General features: G+C 43.7%; 1 protein-coding gene across 6 annotated transcripts in view; it reads right to left on the minus strand.

Annotated features, from left to right (window-relative positions):
- The window catches only part of Frmd4b (FERM domain containing 4B), a 330,791-nt gene that overhangs the window by 66,005 nt on the left and 243,079 nt on the right, over positions 1 to 21,707 (minus strand). For all 6 annotated transcript variants that reach the window (NM_145148.2, XM_030255350.1, NM_001346637.1 and 3 more), the window contains 2 exons: positions 1,134 to 1,190; positions 311 to 333 (listed from right to left, as the gene is read on the minus strand). In NM_145148.2, the coding sequence (NP_660130.2) occupies positions 311 to 333; positions 1,134 to 1,190 (80 nt within the window). The remainder of the gene's footprint in view (positions 1 to 310; positions 334 to 1,133; positions 1,191 to 21,707) is intronic.

The raw sequence follows: 21,707 nt of genomic DNA on the forward strand, positions 1-21,707 counted from the left end.
CCGCACCAGTTAGCAAAGCTTTTCACAGTTTTCTTCGTCTCGGTAACCAACGTGATACTACAATACTGGAAACTTTGGAGGGCTTCTAACTATGGTTTCCTGTCACTCTGCCCTGAAACACTGTGAGAAAGTTTCGTTCTGAGAGTCATTCACAAAAAGAGCAGGTTTCTCCGGGAAGGAAGAGGGAGATCTGAGCAGCCAGTCTCAAATAGGCTTTCTTTTGCTTTTGTGTCCATTATTATTTAAAATAACTCATTCCACAACTGGAGAGCCCCATTCTACACAGTAACATCAGAAAAGAAATCGTTACCTGGTATAATCTCCCTTGCTTTCCTGAAATAAAAATAAAGACATGATCAATATGTATTTATGCTAAGCTCAGTGAATGATTTATTCTTGCTTATTTTCCCCTTCACAGAGACCAGAGCTTTCTGTTAAGAAAGGTGGTTAAGGAGTACCGCCCACAGGCCACTATTGGTAAGAAAATACACGTATATATGAGATGTGTCTTACCCTTAACACAAGAGACTAATATACAAATATATTTTATATATTATATATTCTTCATATATATATATGCAGAAGTACCGATAATCGCTGTGGCATATCTAAGTTCACAGGATAAATACATTTGCACTAAAGTGCCACACTTTTTAGACTCTGACCCAGGTAAATCAACACACACACTATTTACTTTTTAAACAAGTTCAGGAAATGACTTTGCTTTTCAGCTGCCAGTGCCTTTAAGAATTAAAGGTCTCTTTACACAACCTCAAGAAAACGTGTACAAAAAAAGTTGCTAAATTTAAATGAAAATTACAGCTGTTCTAACAACTGCTGCCTCCGGAGTTCAAGTGACTGGGAGTCCTTTTCCAGGAATACGGTCAGAACTCCGTTCCCTTAGTACAGTCTAAACTTCATTATGTCTTAGAAAAATACTATCACATGCTGGTTCATGCAAATAATTTTTAAAAAGAGAAATCAGCAGGCCATATCTTTCACTGATAAGCCATTTACTGGTTTGAAAAATCCATCAGGTTCTGGCTCGACGGAAAAGTTTTACAGTTGCAGACAGTTAGCAAGAAACCAAGGAACAAAAGGGAGCTGGTTAGAGGCAGCGAGTGAACCCTTACCTGCAAAACCAGGGCTGCCAACTTGAAGATGGTCTCACTGTCTACTTCAATTTGCCCCTGTGGGTGGAAGAGGAGAATATCACTGAGTGCAGTCGACCCTGGGCTGGAGCGAGTGGCTGTGGAGCTGAAGAATCTGTCACAGCTTGGCACCTCCACTTTACGGTCAAATGCAGACCATACCACTGCAAGGGAGGGGGGTGAGCAGGGAGACCTCAGGGAGGGATAGGAAGGACCGGAAGAGCCTCTCTCTCCTCTCTCTCTCTCTCTCTCTCTCTCTCTCTCTCTGTTCACTGGGTAGGGACATTTTGCTTAGAAAAGATAAGTAACTTTGAGGCAAAAAAATTCTGACAATTTTTAAATGAATATACTTGACTAATTTTCTTTCACCTCTTGCAAATTAATGTTTAAGGTCTGCAGATTTTTCTATATTTGTTTGTTGTGGGTTTCCCTGAGATAATCTCCCCTCTCTGAGTCACAGCACGGTTACTTCAGCATACACATGGGCAGACGTTATTAAGACATAATTTCACTTCATTGTCAGGAGCATGCGATGGAGTGACTAGTCATGCCATCCTAGCTAAACTGAGAAGTCTTAAACGTCAGTAGCAGGGAAAGCGAGGTCTAGCGTTCTGTAGCTCTGAAGGTTTGATGAACTCACAGTCATCATTTCCCCATCCTTTTACTTCTCCATGTTTCAGGATCCCAGGGAAAATTGGAGTCCTAGGGTTTGATTGACAAGACTGATTTTTTTGTTGTTGTTTGGTTGTTTGTTTGGTCCTGAGACATGCTTAAGTGTGGGTTAAACACTCCTGTGCACCTTCACTCCTTTACATGTGTGACATATGTAAATGGCAGTGCAGCACCGTGTAATATTGCAACCGTAAGCAGGTGTAGAGGAACTCTGAATTTAAGGTCAGGGCACATGACCTTGCAAGGTTCAACACGGGCAGAAACAATGCCCCCGAAGCCCATCCTGCTAAGTGCAAGCCTCACTGCTTGGAAGCACACAGTGTTTAAAGGCCTGGGCATTGCCTGGTACTTTCTCTTCCTCCCTTTTATCTGTTGAACTGGAGCGCTAGCATTTGTTAGTTTATTCCAAATCCATCACGGGGAGTCATTAAATAGTTTCAAGCCAGTGCACAATAGGATGTTTACACAGGGCGTTATACTTGTGAGGGTTTCTGGAAAGATTGAAGTTTTTTCTCCCAGCATGAACTTGGTTAGAGTTCTCCGACAGAATGCAAAGGACAAGGGGGAACCAGAGCTGGTGAGACAGATCAGGAGGTAAGCAAGCCCGGGATCTGAGCTCCAGCCCTGGGACTCAAGAGTTGAGGGAGAGAAGCAGCTCTGTGAAGCTGTCCTGACGTGAGCTCTCCCGTAAGCTCTCCCGTGAGCTCTCCTGTAAGCTCTCCCGCTTCCATCCCCATTAAAACACCAAAAACAAAAACAAAGAAGAGAACGGAAATCCCCAGGGTATTACACTAACAGTGATAATTATATTATCAGTTCCCTTATATTAGGAAAAAAAACCAACTTAATTCACCCATCAAGACCCAGTGGGTCCTCCCTTCTGAAACCCAAGGCAGAAAGAGCTGCTTCAAAGGTTTTGTTCAAGAGCTCACGGATCCCAAGCCCTGGAATTCAAAGCTCCCCCACAATCTCTAGGAACTGATTATAAAATCAAAGAGAAGCCAGGCTGAGCTCAGGAATCAATGGCCCTCTGTCTTCCCAGCAAGACACTGGCTTTCTAATCTGACGGATGACAGTGGGTAATCCACCAGGTGAGGTGGGTGTTGATTGGATTACATTCTCGGAAGGTCAAATTCCTTAAATTCGAACACAGAGAAACTCATGGAGAATGAGGAGAGGAGCGAGCAGAACAACAAATAAAATAAAATAAAATAAAATAAAATAAATCCCTGAGTTGCAAAACAGGCCACACCTCAAAGTTAAAGTCAAATTTGTCTTCACATCTTAGGGATGAGAAAAGTGTATTTTCTAGAGTATTCTACAAATCGAAGACGAATAAAATAAGTTGAAAATTCCTACCAACACCCTGGATTCCCACAGACTTCGTCTGCCTCATCAGAGCCTTAGATGAGTCATCTAAAAAGTATTCTAGACACCACCTTTTCAATTTAGCAAATGGAAGTTCAGCAGACAGATTAAAAAAAGATACCTAAAGCAGATATCCCCTAGGAAGCTGCCACATACTTCTCCATCTCAGAAGGGTCATTAAATATTAAAAATGCTAAAAGGAGGACCCGAAGCATGGGGAGTACCAGGCTCAGACAGCATCACGTGGAGGCATCAAACACCAGCTTGCCTTTCCTAGCTAATGTGGTCCAAACCCAGTTTTGGCAGGGGTGAGAAAGGGTGGGGAAGAGGGAGGGAGAGAACTGTCTCAAATCTTGTTCCAGATAGGGAAGAAAACAGGGTTTGGCCAAAGCCCCATTTTCTTTTATAGTCCTCATTCTCCACATCCCCTTACATATAACATCCTGTTGATATCAGAGGCGAGCCATTCTGGGCCCCAGTACCGATCACTGTAACCTGACACATTCATGGAGTTCTCTAAACAATGCATCCATCAAGAATAACCCACCTGCCCGTTTCTCAGCACTTTCATTGGGCAAAAGTCAATGAAGACTTCTAAGAGTCCTTAAAAGTTCATGCCTGAAGTAGCAAACGCTGTTTTAAAACTGTAGACTGCCCAGGGCAGATTTCTTTTACCTCCGCCATGGCAACAGAGTAACCGGATACAGGGCAAGCTAACACTTGAGACTCAGAGACAGCTCCTCACAGAGAAAGGTGAGGACATCCTTCAGTGGGTTTCCATGGCTGCCAGCAACAAACAAAGAGCCAGAATCAGGAGCCGGAGGATGGGGCTGGGCACACAAAGGTAAGCTGAGACAGTCCTGGCGCTTCACTCTCAAGGCTCCAAGAGATGCATTGGCAGTTCAGCTACCAGGTCACCTTCCACCTTGTACCTGCGCATCTCACTGTGCTAATGAGGTGAATTCTAGGTTCCCCAATTAAGGGGATGAATAAAAGAAAAGTCCTAGGACCAGAAAGGGAATACAGTGAAATAGGACCCAATGGGTTCAGTCAACACTGAAGATCAGAGGGATGGCCTGTAGCTTCCAGTCTCCTCACATGTGGCTCTGGCCTTCCTGGCCTGTGTTCTTCCCGCTCCATCTGCACAGCTAACCTAAAACTTCATTATCCAATCACTCTCCCAGCAATCTTCCGAAGGCATGCTTTGGGTAAAAAGTGGGTTCAGGCAAGGCAGTGCAAAATGACCCCAAATGTCTCCATCAATGATGAAGCTATAGGTTATCAACAAACACACATTCTATAGCAGGGCAGGAAATCAGGTCTGAGGCCTCACTCTGCTCAGCTCAGACGGATGTTATATTTCATGGAAACTTATTCTACACCAGAGCAATGGATATTAACAATCTGTTGTCAACTGGCAAACTGTTGGCACAAGTCAGTGTGCTTCCCAATCTATTGTTAGTTATCTATTTTAAGAATACATTTAGGGGCTGGTGAGATGGCTCAGTGGGTAAGAGTACCCGACTGCTCTTCCAAAGGTCCAGTGTTCAAGTCCCAGCAACCACATGGTGGCTCACAACCATCCGTAACAAGATCTGACGCCCTCTTCTGGTGTGTCTGAAGACAGCTACAGTGTACTTACATATAATAAATAAATAAATCTTAAAAAAAAAAAAGAAAAGAAGAAGAAGAAGAAGGTAGATATCTGCACGGCAGTCAGAGTGCTTTTTAAGGCTTACTGTAAATAATAAAAATTGTTGTGTATCTATTAAAAAAAGAATACATTTTTTTTCCATTTTTTATTAGGTATTTAGCTCATTTACATTTCCAATGCTATACCAAAAGTCCCCCATGCCCCCCCCACTCCCCTACCCACCCACTCCCCCTTTTTGGCCCTGGCATTCCCCTGTACTGGGGCATATAACGTTTGCAAGTCCAATGGATCTCTCTTTCTTTTTGATACATATGCAGCTAGAGACAAGAGCTCCGGGGTACTGCTTAGTTCATAATGTTGTTCCGAGAATACATTTATATTAGAAAGAAAAGAAATTGCAAAACACCAACAAAAAATGTGCAAATGGCTGAGGCTGCAGCTCAGCGGTAGAGCATTTGCTTAGCATGTGTGAGGCCTAGGTTCAGACCTTAGCACCACTAGATAAATAAGTAAATAAACACCAAAATGAAAGAGAAAACTATTGTTTTAAATTATTACAATATTAATGGATTCAGGCAATGATATATTGTGTTGTTATTGATCTTGTATTTATGGTTCTGGGCATGGGACTTGAGCCTTTTGGACACTAGGTAAATGCTCTACCACTGAGCTACATGCCCAGAGCCCTACACAATAATCTTCAATAAATAAAAGGAAAGCTCAATTGGAAATGGATGAGATAAGCACAGGGATGATGTGAATATTATCTTCTCATGTATGGTAAATCTTGTTCATAGGAGAGCCAGATAGCTCCAATTTCAACTTAGAGACAAAGATGTCAACATCAGAACAGAAAAATACCATGTGCCTTCTGATGCTGTGCACATAGGACACACACACACACACACACACACACACACACACACACACGCTGTGCTGTGACAGTAAGTGTATCTTACAATTGCAACTCGAAGGTCGGGAGTATTTCCCAGCTGAATCTTTTGCTGATTTCTTTGAGGTCACATATTCTCACCATGACCTATTGCAAGCAACCAATATAACTTCACAGAACCTGGGGTTAAAAAGACACATGGGAATTGGCTCTTAGGAGCTAGTACAAGCTGTCTTCAGCACACCATGGAGTACAACTTCTGTCAGAAATAACTCACACCTTTAATCCCAGCACTCAGGAGGCAGAGGCAGGTGGATCTCTACAAGTTTGAGGCCAGCTTTAACCTACATAGTGAGTTTCCAGACAGCCAGAACTATATAAGGTAAACAAGCAAACAAACAAACAAACAAAATCACTAGATTTAATAGTGAGGAACTGTTCATGCAACACAAACAAGCTGAGGGCCATCCTAGAAAACATCTTGCTCACACTCATGCCACTGTACCAAATGTCTGAGAGATGGAGACCACAGGGTCACAACAATAAACTGAAGTGTGTTATCCTGGATTAAGGAGGAAGGCGAAGGAAGTGGAATGACGAGCTGTATATTCAGCAACAGTATGAGTCCAATGTTAGATGTTCTAAGTTGGATTACAGTAATACAGCTATGTCAGGTTTGCCCCCGACCTTGAGAAACACACAGTGGCATTCTTAAGACTAAACTGCTATGATTTATAGCTTACTCTTGAGTGGCTCAACTAAAACCTATACCCTGGGGACAGAGAAAGTATAAATGTGGATGTTGTACACTGTTAGGAGCTGATATGGTTTGGTAAACATGTACTGTTGTGCTCTGTGCTGTTCTTCCAACTCAATTTGAAGTATCTCATAGTAAAGTTTTAAAGATTGTTTAAAAAGAAGAAGAAGACCCCAGCCCTGGTCTGGTAGATATCCTTCTGTCTTGTCTGATGAGTAATTCTCCTTTGGAAATTACTTCTCACTCTTTGATTGTACTGCAAATATAGCCATCATTGTTTTGGGATAAGTGGTGCAAACTGGTCCAGATACCTTACAGGGCTTTACCAAATCAGAACGGAGGGAAGAAAGGTTTCTCTCTCTGGAGACAAAACTGGGAAGGTATGGCCCAGATGGGATGAATGGCCATACACTGAGTCCTCTTGACACTGGTTCTCAGTTACTACCACTGCTGAGTGAGGCTGCACTTCCCAGTCTAGATGGAACTCAGACATTGCTAATGATGATGGAGATACTGGATAGGATGTTGTCAGTTTGATTTGCCCCTAAGACAGCATGTGAACAGATGTGACACAGACACAAGCAAACACATATACACTGCTTTCTAGAGATCTCCCAATTTTTCCTGAAGACATGTGAACACAGAGGAATCTGCTAACTCAGAGATGAGAATGCTGTTATTCACAAAGCCAGGCTGGTAGGATGGCTAAGCTCTATCTCGTTGCAGGGCCCTTCTCCCGAAGAAATGTGCTACTTCCATTTTTCTAGAGATCACTATGCATACCACAAGTCAGGCCATTGACTACCACATCTTCCTACATCCTCTGAGTCCATGAGCCAACACTTTCTTCCCTGTGATACATTTATTGTTCATTCAGACTTCTAGACTACAGTGGTGTAAACTGTGGGCTGTGACCTCACATGAGATTGTGTAACTGAAAATGGGATGATGAAAAACTTGGCAACAGTGGAAGGATTCTGAATACACAATGACCAAAACATAATTCAAACGTAAATGTGTAATGAATCTGAGCTGTTTGTCTCCATGTTTGCCTGAACTAAATCATAGGATCACGGGATCACAGGACTTGACTGTAGCCTTGGGTCTACACAACACAAACCACATGATACCAATGAGCACTGTTTGAAACATCTCAGCCTAGACCAGAGACTACTTACTGGATATTGTAACATCCAATATTCAATATTATAATATCCAATATGTCAGATTTTCTGCTCTTATATGAATATAATAGCTTAATTATAGAAAAAAAGACTTTTAATATTTTCCTATCATCATTTTTGAGAGTGTAATGATAAAATATGTATATCTAAGAACTGCAGGGGGTAAAAAATGTTTTATTTTAAAAGGTGATGTTTGATCATGGATGAGGGGTGGGATGAGCCAGAGGATGGGAAGTGCTGTGAAGTTCGGTGTTCTCAATGGGACACTGTTGCAGGAGTTTTTCTGGAAAAAGTACTCTGATACCAGTAAGAGTGAAAGAGAGATCTCTTCTCTTCAGTGGTGGACTGAATGAAGCTAGGACAGCTCCTGAAAGGTTCCAAGGATGGGTTCAATTTGTATTCTTATTTTATACTCTAAAGCCACAAGCTGGCAGGAAAGCAGGTAAGACTTTATAGAAGGGTACATGGTAGTCAGAGGGTTGTTAAGGGCAATGGCCCATTGTTTTGATTATTCCTCCAGGTCTTTCTGTTTCAGCTAGCAAGTGAAGTCATGCTTGGCGAAAAGGCAGTATAAGCAATGCTTCAATTAAGTCACGGAATAAGTCAACAAATCAGTGTCTAATAATTGGTCTTTTCTACCTTACTCTACTTCAACATGACCGTGGCACACAGGAACTCATGAGCAGCTGTGGTTACTTGTACAACACCTGCAGAGATCAAGTCAACAAGGTGAGTCAACATTCCAGCAGGAGTTGTTACAAAAGCAAAAAGCAAAAACCAAAAACCAAAAACCAAAACAAACACAAGAACAAAAGAGGAAAGGATGTTGTGGTGGTTTGAATGAGAATCACACACACACACACACACACACACACACACACACAGAGAGAGAGAGAGAGAGAGAGAGAGAGAGAGAGAGAGAGAGAGAGAGTCCGTAGGGTAATCTTTTATTGTTTGGGTCCCAGTTGGTGGAACTGTTTAGGAAGGATTAAGGATTAGGAGGTGTGGCCTTCTTGAAAGAGGGGTATCGCTAGGGGTGGGCTTTGAGGTTTCAAAAGCGGGTACCAGGACCAGAAGCAGCTCTCTCTGCTTCCTACTTGTGAATGATAAGTGTGCTCTCTGCTACTGCTCCTATGCCATGCCTGCCTGCCTGCTGCCATGCATGCTGCCATGACGATCATGGACTTACCTTCAGAAACTGTAACAAGCCTTCAATAACATGCTTTCTTTTATAAGTTGCGTTGGCCATGGGTTTTCTTTAATCCAATGGGACAGTGACTAAGACAGATATAAATGTGACAAAGCAGTTTGTTGTGGGGAGCATCCAGAGAAAGTGAGAGGACAGGGAACTGTGGGTAGATAGGCTCGAGACAGCAGTGTATACATGTAAGAAATTGTCAAAGAATAACTAAAAGATATTTTAAGATTGACTTCTTAAAACTAAGCAAGATGATCCCTTAGCCTGTAGTCCGGCATTGGAAGCAGAAGGAAGAGGCTCAGGAGTTTAAATCTATCCTAGGCTGCATGCAAGCTTGAGACTAGTCTTCTAGCCTGGGCTAGAGACCTCATCTAGAAACAGGAAAAAAAAATAAAAGGAATGGAAAGGAAAGTAAGGAAATGAATGGAAAGGAAAGTAAGGAAAGGGATGGAAAGGAAAGAAAATGAAAAAAAAAGGAAGGAAAGAAAAGAAAGGAAAGGAAAGGAAAGAAAAGGAAAGGAAAGGAACAGAAAGGAAAGAAAATGAAAGGAAGAAAGGAAGGAAAGAAAAGAAAGCAAAGGGAAGGGAAAGGAAAGGATATGAAAGCGAAGGAAAGTGTGAGTAAAGGCATCTGCCACCAAGCATGACAACTCAAATTTCTCTGTGGGACCCATGGTAGGAGGACAGAGCCAGCTCCCACAAGCCATGCTTTGCATACCACTCTCATTGCATATATACAACACACATAATACAAAACACACAATTAAAAATACTATAAAGTTTGCTGCTTCAGTTGCTCATCTGAGTTGATTTTTTTTTTTTAAATCATCTAATGAATTTGGGCTTGGGAATAGGTCAAAAATTCTACCATTTTCTAAACCGACCCTAAACATACTTCTGTCATTTTGTTTTTGCTTGGCAAGTTTTGTACAGATCCCCATTCTCAGAGCTGATGATCATAACATCAAAATATCAGTCAGCAGTGTCAAATACTCAGCCAAGATGTAATATTTTTATGTAAAATGAGCAAGTATATCCATCTCAATACTATGCAAATTTGCTTTCAACTTTAATCAATGGTAAAATTACTTGTAAACTGCTTTAAAATAAATTTAAGTTAATGTGTGATGTGTGAATTTATTTTATATACCACTAGTCAAGCATAAAGTTCTTGGGCAAAAAGGCTTCATGGATTAAAAAAAAAATTAAGAGCTCTGCTGTAGATTGCAGGCTCAGAGCAAATGGCTTCTCTAAGGACTGTCCCATCTAAGACGCTAAGTAGCATCAATGGTCTACTTACTTGGTGCAGACAACATCCTCTTTCCCTAGTTGTGACAAATAAATTTTTGTCTCAAGACACTGCCAAATGTTCCCCTAGGGGACAAGACTGCCCCTAGTTAAGGATTGCTGCCCCAGATATCCAATGTTTTATTCTTCAGCTAATCCAGAGTCAACAGAGACCTACATAATTGAGCCCTAAGGGTCATCCTAGATAAAACAGCTTGGGGAAAAATCCATGGTTCAGCATTACTCCACTGGCTTCAGTCGAAAGAACAATGCAGCAATACTCAGAGGTCATTATTTTAATAACCCCGGGTGGTTACTGAGGACACTGTAGATTACATCATATAATAGCCCTTTATGAGGACCCATGGGAGGAGTTTCCAAGGCTTAGTACCCAGGTTGACTATGGTTCTTCCTGCTTCACTGAAATCTTAATAACTATGGTGAGCTACATACACAGTAGCCAAAATGCTGTCATGCTTTGGCTCTTGAGAAAAATTAAGTTTATAGCTGTGTACTGACTGCTTTACGTTCGTCAAACTGCATTTAGTTTTATACTAATTGTCTTCTTCACAGCATCTACTTATTTCTACTTATTTTTGTAAAAATAACTCCAAGTTTATCACTTAACTATGTATGACTTTTAACATTTGAGACAGATACAGCAAAATGAACAGAGCACAGGCACACACTTTTGCGCATGTTTGTTTGAGGTTTTGTTTGGTGGAAACAAGGTCTTAGTTTTGTGATTTCCCCCTGCTTCAGTCTCTCAGGTTCTGGGATTGTAGGCATGTGCCGTCATGCCCAGACAGCTAGGTGCATTGCCACTTAGACGTCTGTCTACCAGCCACCTTTGACTTCCACACATCCATGCAGGCACCAATGCACCATGGCGCATGCCTCCCACACACCCTCCATTCCAGACTATCCCCTGCTGACATAGACAAATGAATAATTAGTGTAGGTAAAAAATTTTAAAGTTCCCAAACTCTTCACCCTTTCACCTCCCCTTTTTTTGGACAGTTTCTCTGTGTAGCCCTGGATAGCCTGGAATTCACTTTGGAGACCAGGCTGGCTTCAAACTCAGAGATCTTCCTGCCTCTGCCTCTTGAGTGCTGGGATTAAAGGCTTCCTCCACAAGGCCTGGCTCCCAAACTCTGTTAATGATGTGTTCTACACCAACACTTAGGATGTTACTCTGGTTGCTTGCTTTATTGTTCTGAGACAGGGTCTCCTATAGGTCAGGCTGGCTTCCAACTTCCTATACAGTGAGCTTAAAGTCCTGATCCTCCTGCCTCTACCTCCTAAGAACTGGGATTATAGTTGGTCACCACCATGCCCAGACTTATATGTCTGTTACCTCTAAATTCACAGGTAATTGCATCTGTAGCTATATTATCTGCTTTGTTCTGCACCACTTTGTCAAATTCTGTTATTCCATAAAATCAATTCAATACTCCTTATATATCTGGTAGGATAAATAAATTATTTTTTCATATTAATCTTTGACCTTATCCTCCTTTTATTTTTTTCAATTTGAAAATAATCTTGTCATGTTAAAAAAAAAAGTACCTTATTTGTCCTCCTGTTGAAAGCACAGCACATTTCTCCTGAAACGGCGATTGTAATTAGAGTCTGTGCTGTGAAGGTCATTCAAATGGTATGTTAGAATCAAGACTCTGTATTTGATATTTTCCTTTATTAATGGGCTCTTTTTCATCCTTTTACTTGTCTGGTGACCATCACTGCATAGGATTCTTCATGAAAGTTAATGATATCAATAACCCTCTGTCAATTTACGTCCATTTCTGGGCAGGTGGCACTATTGTCTCTAATAATGCTTTGTGCAATTCAGAGTATCTGAGTTCACTGTATGCTGAATATAACCACACTCTTCTCCCTCTGCTGTTAGACTATAAGTTGGGCTTGGACCAACTTTGGGGCAAGGTCTACCAAAACTTACCATACCTTATGAGCCTTATTGTTTAGGTATATAATATATAACCATCCTAGGTACACATGCCATAGATATATGTATGTGTGCCCGTTACAAAACAGTCATTAGCATCTTTATGGGAATGCTACTGATAACAGCCAGAGTACAAACTCCGAGACACCCATCGGTGGAGAAACAAACTGTGGCATAATCATACTGTGGCAACCCCTTCCCTGACAGGGTTTCTTTGTGTAGCCCTGGGTAGCCTCAAGCTCTCAGAGATCCACTTGCCCTTGCCTCCCAAGTGCGTTCATCACCACTGCCTGACCATACTGGGGACTCTTATGCAGCCGTGACAATGCATAAGCTGTGAACAGAAACTATATACAAGAATCTGACGATCTCGGCAACAGTACTCAAGGAGCCAGACACTCAGAAAACACGCAGGCGACTCTTGCCCTGCAGAGGACATGGTCAGCTAAAACCAGTCTCTTTGGTTAACAGTGACTGAATTGGGAGGGGATTCATAACTAGGAAGGAACACACTGGAGGCTTCTCAGGAACAGTGGTATTCTGCTCTGACACTGGCACTGGCTGCACTGTTGTGTCCCACACTCCTGAAACCTCACCGAGCTATGCACTTAGGTTCTATGTACTTTGCTTTCTGTACTGATGCTTCAATGTAAAGTCATGAAACAGACAGAACTCCCAGTCTCATCACAGCCTCTCTCTATCTTCTCTAACAGCAACTCCATCCTCTGTCCTAACCTGTACACTGTATGTGGTGACCATTCTCACCTTCTAATACAGTCTACACCTTATGTGCCTTCTGTATTGCCTGTTACATAGAATCGTCGAGGATGTGAGTTTTTAGCTATTTTGGCCCCAGCATGGTCTTCAGGACCCAGGATACCTCCTGCTATGTAGCAGGTGTTCAGTTATATTTGTAGGCTACACACAGAACTCGGAGGTGAGGATCTGGAGCAGGCTTTTAATAAGAGGTGCTCCTTGTATCTGTGTGGTCACTGTACACGGGGTTTGCATAATCTTTTAACTCGGGGTAAACAAACAAACACTTCATCTTTTTGAACTGTGAGGATGTTAACCAGGCTACACCTATGAAAACCGTAGGTGGATATGGGAGCTGTGGTTCTAGCCACACAGACTGGAGACTATACACAGAGAACTGTCGGATTCTAAAAGGACTCTTCTGGACTCACTGCTTCATGTGTGGCAAGAATTCAAGAACACCTGGCCCTCCCACCTCCCGGACTTTGGTGGAGGCTGGAAAGAAATTTTACAGAAAGATAAGCTAAGTAAAATGTATCACAAGAAAAAATGTGCGGAGTTTTTATGGGCGTGTGCCCTAATTGCAAATACCCGAGCAGTGCAACCAGAGACCAGAGTATCTGCAGACAGCGTCTCAGAAACTTGATCATAATGAAGATAAAGATGGAGAGGAAGAGGAGGAGGGAGATGGAGGGAGAGGGAGGAGGATAGAGGAAGATAGAGGAAGGGAGGGAAGGAGAGAGGAGGGAGGGAGAAGGAAAAGGGAGGGAAGGAGAGAAGAGGGAGGGAGAGGGAGGAGGAGAGAGGCAGATAGAGGAAGGGAGGGAAGGAGAGAGGAGGGAGGGAGAAGGAAAAGGGAGGGAAGGAGAGAAGAGGGAGGGAGAGGGAGGAGGAGAGAGGCAGATAGAGGAAGGGAGGGAAGGAGAGAGGAGGGAGAGGGAGGAGAAGGAGAATGGAAGAGAGTGGGAAAGGAAGAGAGGAAGGAAGGAGGAGAGGGAGGGAGGCAGGGAGAGAGAGAGAGAGAACGAACCCATCTGTCAGCTCTAGGAGAATAATGCAGATGAACTTGGAGAGACAGACAGGAGAAAGGAGGGCACTATGCCTTCCTTGGGTTCAGCCCTGGCTGGTGTAAAGTTTACTTTCTGTCGAAGGCAGATTAGAGAACTTGAAAGTTTGTCCTTGGAATGAGATTCCAATTCACTTAAAAAGAAATGAGATCCTGCTCCCCATGAAAAGGAAAACTGGTTGATACCAAAGTCATAGCAACAAAAACTCCAAGGAGAGCCTGGGCTTGTCCCGTTGTGCCAGAGAGTAAGGAAGTGTGCAAAGGGTTCAGACTGGAAGGGTGGCACAGGGCTGGCATCCCAGCTCTTGGGAGACTAGAGACAGGCTGAGTCAGGAGTTATTGTTCTGCCTGCTTTATATAGGTAGACCCTTTCTCAAGAAAGCAAAGACAAACAAAGGGCAAGCAAGTCTTAGCTAAGAGATATTTACATCACTAAAAGCTGCACACCATCAGCTAGGTAGGTCCTAGAAGCCAAGACATATCCGTGGTAAGAATTTTGAAATGTATTAAATAATAAATGTACTCTGGTGTGTGTTTTCATACGTGTGGTGTGTGTGTGTGTGTGTGTGTGTGTGCGCGCACTTGTGCTTGTGCTTGCGCTTTGTTTGCCTGCGTGAGCCTGTGGAGCCCAGAGGTCAGCCTCACATATTCTTCCTCGGGAGTGCTGCCACCATGCTTCTTTTTTTTTTTTTTTTAAGATTTATTTATTTATTATATGTAAGTACACTGTAGCTGTCTTCAGACACTCCAGAAGAGGGCGTCAGATCATGTTACAGATGGTTGTGAGCCACCATGTGGTTGCTGGGATTTGAACTTCGGACCTTCGGAAGAGCAGTCGGGTGCTCTTACCCACTGAGCCATTTCACCAGCCCGCCACCATGCTTCTTAAGGCAGTGCCTTTCACTGGGAGCCAAGGCTAGCCAGTTACTAGGTTGACTCAGGACAGTGCCCCGAGGATGTTCCCGTTTCCCCAGCATTGAGATTACACACACAGACCAGGCTAGGATATATATATTCTAAACATGTGTTCTAGGAATCTAGGAATAAAACTAAGACTGAGACATCTCCCTGGACCCCGTTCTGTTTTTCTTTTACTATTATTATTATTATTTTTTCAATTAGAACATAATCACTTTCTCCCTCCCTCAACTTTTTTTTAAGCTAAACTTCTTTTTCATGTTTATTTTTAATTCTCTGTCTGTCTGTCGTATGTATGTATGTATGTTTGTGTGTGGCTGTATGCACATGACTTCAACTACAAAGAAGGCTGGAGGCATAAGATCCTATGGAGCTGGAATTGCAGGCAGTCGTGAGCTGCCTGGTGTGGACCCTGTGTTCTCTGCAAGAACCAATTACAAGGCGATGGGTATGCACTCTTAATCTCCCAGCCATTCCTCCAGCTCAAAGCTAAGCTTCTGATGACAGTGTCCTACCAGACTCTGTGTTCCCTTTACTTTTACTCTCACTCTTGAGCACTGCCTCACACCACCTCCCAGCCTCAGGGTGGAGGCCCCATTGAATCCCCAGGAAGAGGAAGCTATCACCCGGTCAAATGTCAGACTGGCTCTACCATCCCACCTTCTTTATAGGCTCTTGGGCTGACACATTTTCAAAGCAAGGGAGGGAATGTTTACGAGTCTGCCTTGGAAATTGGAGGCACGGTGAGGTGCAGCCAAATAGGTATATGTGCAAGAAAGACCGGGAGGCTAAGTAGGTCAGGTGCTGTTAATAAGCATGCAGATTCTAAGACACCCACATCTGACACCCAAGCGGAGACAAACCGGGAAGAGATGAATAACCATTATGAAACAGTGAGAACCAGGTGCTCAGCTTCTGTCCTCACCCTTACACATGTAAGATTACATACACAGCATGCTTTAATTACAGCCTCCTAATTGCTTAAACGCAGCCTGGCACCAATTTACGACGACAATTTGAATTTGTAGTAGGAGAGCATTCTGATAGAAAAACCAGTCATTTAAATAAAAAAGTGCAAGGTGCTTACAAGGTAATCAGAGATGATTAGAGGGAGAAAGGGATGAATCAGGGGAAAGTTATGGTTCTGAGGTTAAAATTAAGCCTTTGAGTGAAAAGTGTTCCCTGCTAAATTTCCTGCCCAATTTGGATGTTTTACAAAAGTAAATATACAAAGATAGCTTTTACTTTCAGATGCACCTCCATCAACACACACACCTCCACCACCACCACCCATCCACCTACCCATCCATCCATTCATCCATCCATCCATCCATCCATCCATCCACCTATCCATCCATCCATCCATCCATCCATCCATCCATCCATCTACACACCCACCCACCTACCCATCCATCCATCTATCCACCCATCTATCCATCCATCCATCCATTCATCTATCCATTCACCTACCCATCCATCCATCTATCCATCCATCCATCTATCCATCCATCCACCCACCCATTCATGCATGCATCCATCTATCTATCCATCCATCCATCCATCCATCCATCCATCCATTTACCCATCCACCCACCCATCCATCCACCCACCCATTCATGCATGCATGCATGCATGCATGCATCCATCCATCCATCCATCCATTTATCCATCCACCTACCCATCCATTCACCCATCTACCTCCCCACCAACCCTTCCCTCTGAGCAGCACATACAACATTCTATGAGCTGGAGTCCTGGATTAATTTAGAAGGAGAAAGGGGGACAAGCTCCTGTCACTATGCTTTTCCTCCTATGATTGATTCCCTTCCTCCCTTTAATCCTAGTCAGCCAAAACCAGTTCCTTTGGTTAACAGTGATTGAGTTGGGAGGAGATTCATAACTGGGAAGGAACACACTGGGGGCTTCTCAGGGAACCAGTGGTGTTCTGCTCTGTCACTGGCACTGGCTGCGCTATTGTGTCCCATACTTGTGAAACCTCCCGAGCTATGCACTTAGGTTCTTTGTATTTTGTTCTCTGTACTGATGCTTCAATGTAAAGTCATGAAACAGAGCTCCCAGTCTCATCATAGCCTCTCTCCAACTTCCCCAACAGTGACTCCATCCTCTGTCCTAACCTGTACACTGTATGTGGTGACCATTCTCACCTTCTAATACAGTCTACACCTTATGTGCCTTCTGTATTGCCTGTTACATAGAATCATCAAAGACATGAATTTTTAGCTATTTTGGTGTGGACAGACAGAGTCTCAAAAAAACCAAAACCTAAACCCCCAAAAGCAAACCAACAGACAAATCATGACACAGAGAGGTTAAGTGAATGGATACACAGGGGACAAAGAAAGAGAACCTAGAACTCTCTTTGTAGATCAGGCTGGCCTCGAGCTCACAGAGATCTCCCCATCCCTGACTCCCATATGCTGGGATTGAAGGCATGTGCCACTATACCTGGCTGTAATGACATTGTTATAGCTCATTTCTGACATGATGGTATCCGCATAATATAAGTATGGCGTATAAATGTTTTAGAATAGCTCATATTAAATCACACTATTATGACATACAGGTCTTTCAACTGGATTTTGAGAAGTTCTTTCCAATGTATTCAGCAAATATTTGAGTTCCTAACTTGGGTCAGCAATATATCAGTGAACAAATAATTTAATATTGGAGAGAGAGAGAAAAGGCTGGCTAATTTGCCACAGGGTATTCTGTCTTCTGCTTTATGGCCACATCCTTTTGCATTGCTGGGCTTCAGACCTTTATCTTCTAAAAGGGGGGAAATTACATTTCCTTTCACCAGCTCAGGGAGGTGGCAAAGACAAATGACAGTTCAGGGGAAAAGGCCCTGAGGACTATGGTCCAAATAGCAGGTGTCACACAAGCTCCTATTATGAGAACTCTGATTCCCACACTCAAGACTGTGGAAGGGTGCATGCGTCTGAGCACAGTGTTTCAAATGCTCACAGTTTCAATGTCAGACACACAGAGAGGGAAAACCCACAAAACCCACATGAAACAAGGGAAGGTGAAGTATTTATTACAGACCTTCCAACAGTCCTTTAAAATGCAACTTTAGATTTCTTTGTTCCTGGTGGACTGGCTACTCTTCAAACCAGCTCTGATGTTTGGTTTAGGACTTCTTTCTTGGTAAACACTGTGTTTACATGGCTAGGTATTAGATGAACACACCCAGCTGTCCTGCCTTGCCAAATTCAGTTTCTGCTACTGAGCCTTCAGGTTATTTCTTAATCTTAAAATGGGTTGAGAATGAGGCACACGCATAGCAATTTACACTTGTAAACATTCTCAAGTGTCAAAGGCTAAGCTCAGCAGGGTCTCTGTAACCATTCAGTGTTGGCTATTCAGCTCTGTAGAGTAATCCCATGGCAGGAATCACAAGTGTGCTGCTTGCTGACAGCCATGGACTGGGTAGAGAGGAGCACGCTTCCTGTTCTGTTAAGCAAAGTGGAAACCCACCCCTCCATTGGTCTGGGGCTTTGTTTGTTTCTGACAGGATGCCACACAACCTAAGCTGGCCTTGAAATTACTATGTAGCATGGGGGGTGATATTGAAGCCATGATCCTTTGGCCTTTCCCTCCCAAGTGTTGATGTTAGGGGAGTATGCCCCCATGCCTGTTCTTTCTTCCTCCCTTCCTTCCCTTTTTTAATTTCAGTGTGTGTGTGTGTGTGTGTGTGTGTGTGTGTGTGTGTGTGTGTGTGTATGAGAGAGTGAGAGAGAGAGAGAGAGAGAGAGAGAGAATATAAATGAACACAGGTCATGGTGTATGTGCATCATGTATGTGAGTTGGTCCTTGCCTTCATCCTTCTTTTGAAACAGGGTCTCTTGTTCCCATCTTCCTACATAAGGCTTCATCTTTGCTTCCCATGCACTTAGGAGTGATGGGATTACAGTCATGGGTTATTGCATCTAGCTTGTCATGGGTTCAAGGGTTCTGAACTCAGGCCCCCATGTTTGTGTAGTGAGGACTTTGCCCACTGCACCAGTGCCTAAGCTCTAAGGCCCTTTTCTTAAAGCACCATCAGCTAGGATATCGAATGTCCATGAACACCTACTTAAGTAAGGCCTCCTTGCTATGAACAAACCTATACTAAATTATTCAAATATTTTCCTTCCTGTTATTCCCCAACCCCAGAGATAGGGCTAACCATGCAGCCCACGCTGACCTGGACATCCTTCTACCTTAAGCTCTGAATTGCTGGAGTTACAGGCATGTGTCACCGTGCCTTCCAAGTATGTTTCTAGGTTAGAACAGTTCCCTCTCAAACACAAGTAGGCTTTGGCGATTCACGATCAAGTCATTGACTTCTTTCTTTTCTTTTGAGACAGAGTCTCTCTATGTAACTTTAGCTGGCCTACAAATCAATATGTGGAGCAGGTTGGCCTTGAACTCAGAGATACATCTGCCTCAGAATAATGAGTACTGTCATTAAAAGGGTGTACTAACATACCCAAAGCCATTGGCTTTCAGTGAATGTTGGGAGCCGCGCCCACATTCGCCGTTACAAGATGGCGCTGACAGCTGTGTTCTAAGTGGTAAACAAATAATCTGCGCATGTGCCAAGGGTATCTTATGACTACTTGTGCTCTGCCTTCCCCGTGACGTCAACTCGGCCGATGGGCTGCAGCCAATCAGGGAGTGACACGTCCGAGGCGAAGGAGAATTCTCCTTAAAAAGGGACGGGGTTTCGTTTTCTCTCTCTCTTGCTTTTCTCTCTCTCTTGCTTCTCGCTCTCTCTTGCTTCTTGCACTCTGCTCCTGAAGATGTAAGAATAAAGCTTTGCCGCAGAAGATTCTGGTCTGTGGTGTTCTTCCTGGCCGGTCGTGAGAACGCGTCTAATAACAATTGGTGCCGAAAGACCGGGAAGAAAAACCCGGGAGGGAGTTAACCATCACCGGCGCAGGAGGGATACTTCATTTCAGAACCAGAACTGCGGATCACGTTTATAAAGGTTCCCGTAACACAGACTGTTGAGAAGGATTCAACTGCCGAATTCAGAACTCATCAGCTGGGGAACGACGGTGATAAAGGTTCCCGTAAAGCAGACTGTTAAGAAGGATTCAACTGTATGAATTCAGAACTTTTCAGCTGGGGAACGAGAGTACCAGTGAGTACAGCTTTACGAGGTAAGCCTGGCCTTGAACTTTCTAACGAAATTCAAGACAGTCTATCAGAAGTAAAGTGGAATATGTTTGGCCTTGAATTTTTTCTGGTGTTAGGAGCCCTTTTGTTCCTTTTCACATGTTATCAAGTGATTAAGATAGGGCTGAAAATTCTAGAGGAAATTCAGGACAAGCTATCAGAAGTAAAGCGGGGAGAGAGAGTAGGAACAAAGAGGAAATATGGTACACAAAATAAGTATACAGGCCTTTCCAAGGGTCTTGAACCCGAGGAAAAGTTTAGGTCAGGTAAGAATACCTGGAGAGAGATTAGAAGAAAAAGAGGAAAAAGGGAAAAGAAGAAAGATCAATTAGCGGAGGTCTCTAGGAAAAGGAGCCTGTGCTCATCGCTGGATGGGCTCGGGGAGCCAGCTCTTAGTAGCTCTGAAGCAGGTGAAGAATTCTCCTCTGAGGAAACAGACTGGGAGGAAGAAGCAGCCCATTACCAGCCAGCTAATTGGTCAAGAAAAAAGCCAAAAGCGGCTGGCGAAGGCCAGTTTGCTGATTGGCCTCAGGGCAGTCGGCTTCAAGGTCCGCCCTATGCGGAGTCCCCGCCCTGCGTAGTGCGTCAGCAATGCGCAGAGAGGCAGTGCGCAGAGAGGCAGTGCGCAGACTCATTCATTCCCAGAGAGGAACAAAGGAAAATACAACAGGCATTTCCGGTCTTTGAAGGAGCCGAGGGTGGGCGTGTCCACGCTCCGGTAGAATACTTACAAATTAAAGAAATTGCTGAGTCGGTTCGTAAATACGGAACCAATGCTAATTTTACCTTGGTGCAGTTAGACAGGCTCGCTGGCATGGCACTAACTCCTGCTGACTGGCAAACGGTTGTAAAAGCCGCTCTCCCTAGTATGGGCAAATACATGGAATGGAGAGCGCTTTGGCACGAAGCTGCACAAGCGCAGGCCCGAGCAAACGCAGCTGCTTTGACTCCAGAGCAGAGAGATTGGACTTTTGACTTGTTAACGGGTCAGGGAGCTTATTCTGCTGATCAGACAAACTACCATTGGGGAGCTTATGCCCAGATTTCTTCCACGGCTATTAGGGCCTGGAAGGCGCTCTCTCGAGCAGGTGAAACCACTGGTCAGTTAACAAAGATAATCCAGGGACCTCAGGAATCCTTCTCAGATTTTGTGGCCAGAATGACAGAGGCAGCAGAGCGTATTTTTGGAGAGTCAGAGCAAGCTGCGCCTCTGATAGAACAGCTAATCTATGAGCAAGCCACAAAGGAGTGCCGAGCGGCCATAGCCCCAAGAAAGAACAAAGGCTTACAAGACTGGCTCAGGGTCTGTCGAGAGCTTGGGGGACCTCTCAGCAATGCAGGTTTAGCGGCTGCCATCCTTCAATCCCAAAACCGCTCCATGAGCAGAAATGATCAGAGGACATGTTTTAACTGCGGAAAGCCTGGGCATTTTAAGAAAGATTGCAGAGCTCCAGATAAACAGGGAGGGACTCTCACTCTTTGCTCTAAGTGTGGCAAGGGTTATCATAGAGCTGACCAGTGTCGCTCTGTGAGGGATATAAAGGGCAGAGTCCTTCCCCCACCTGATAGTCAATCAACTGATGTGCCAAAAAACGGGTCATCGGGCCCTCGGTCCCAGGGCCCTCAAAGATATGGGAACCGGTTTGTCAGGACC

This window comes from Mus musculus, chromosome 6 (assembly GCF_000001635.26).
Source record: "Mus musculus strain C57BL/6J chromosome 6, GRCm38.p6 C57BL/6J".
NCBI lineage: Eukaryota > Metazoa > Chordata > Mammalia > Rodentia > Muridae > Mus > Mus musculus.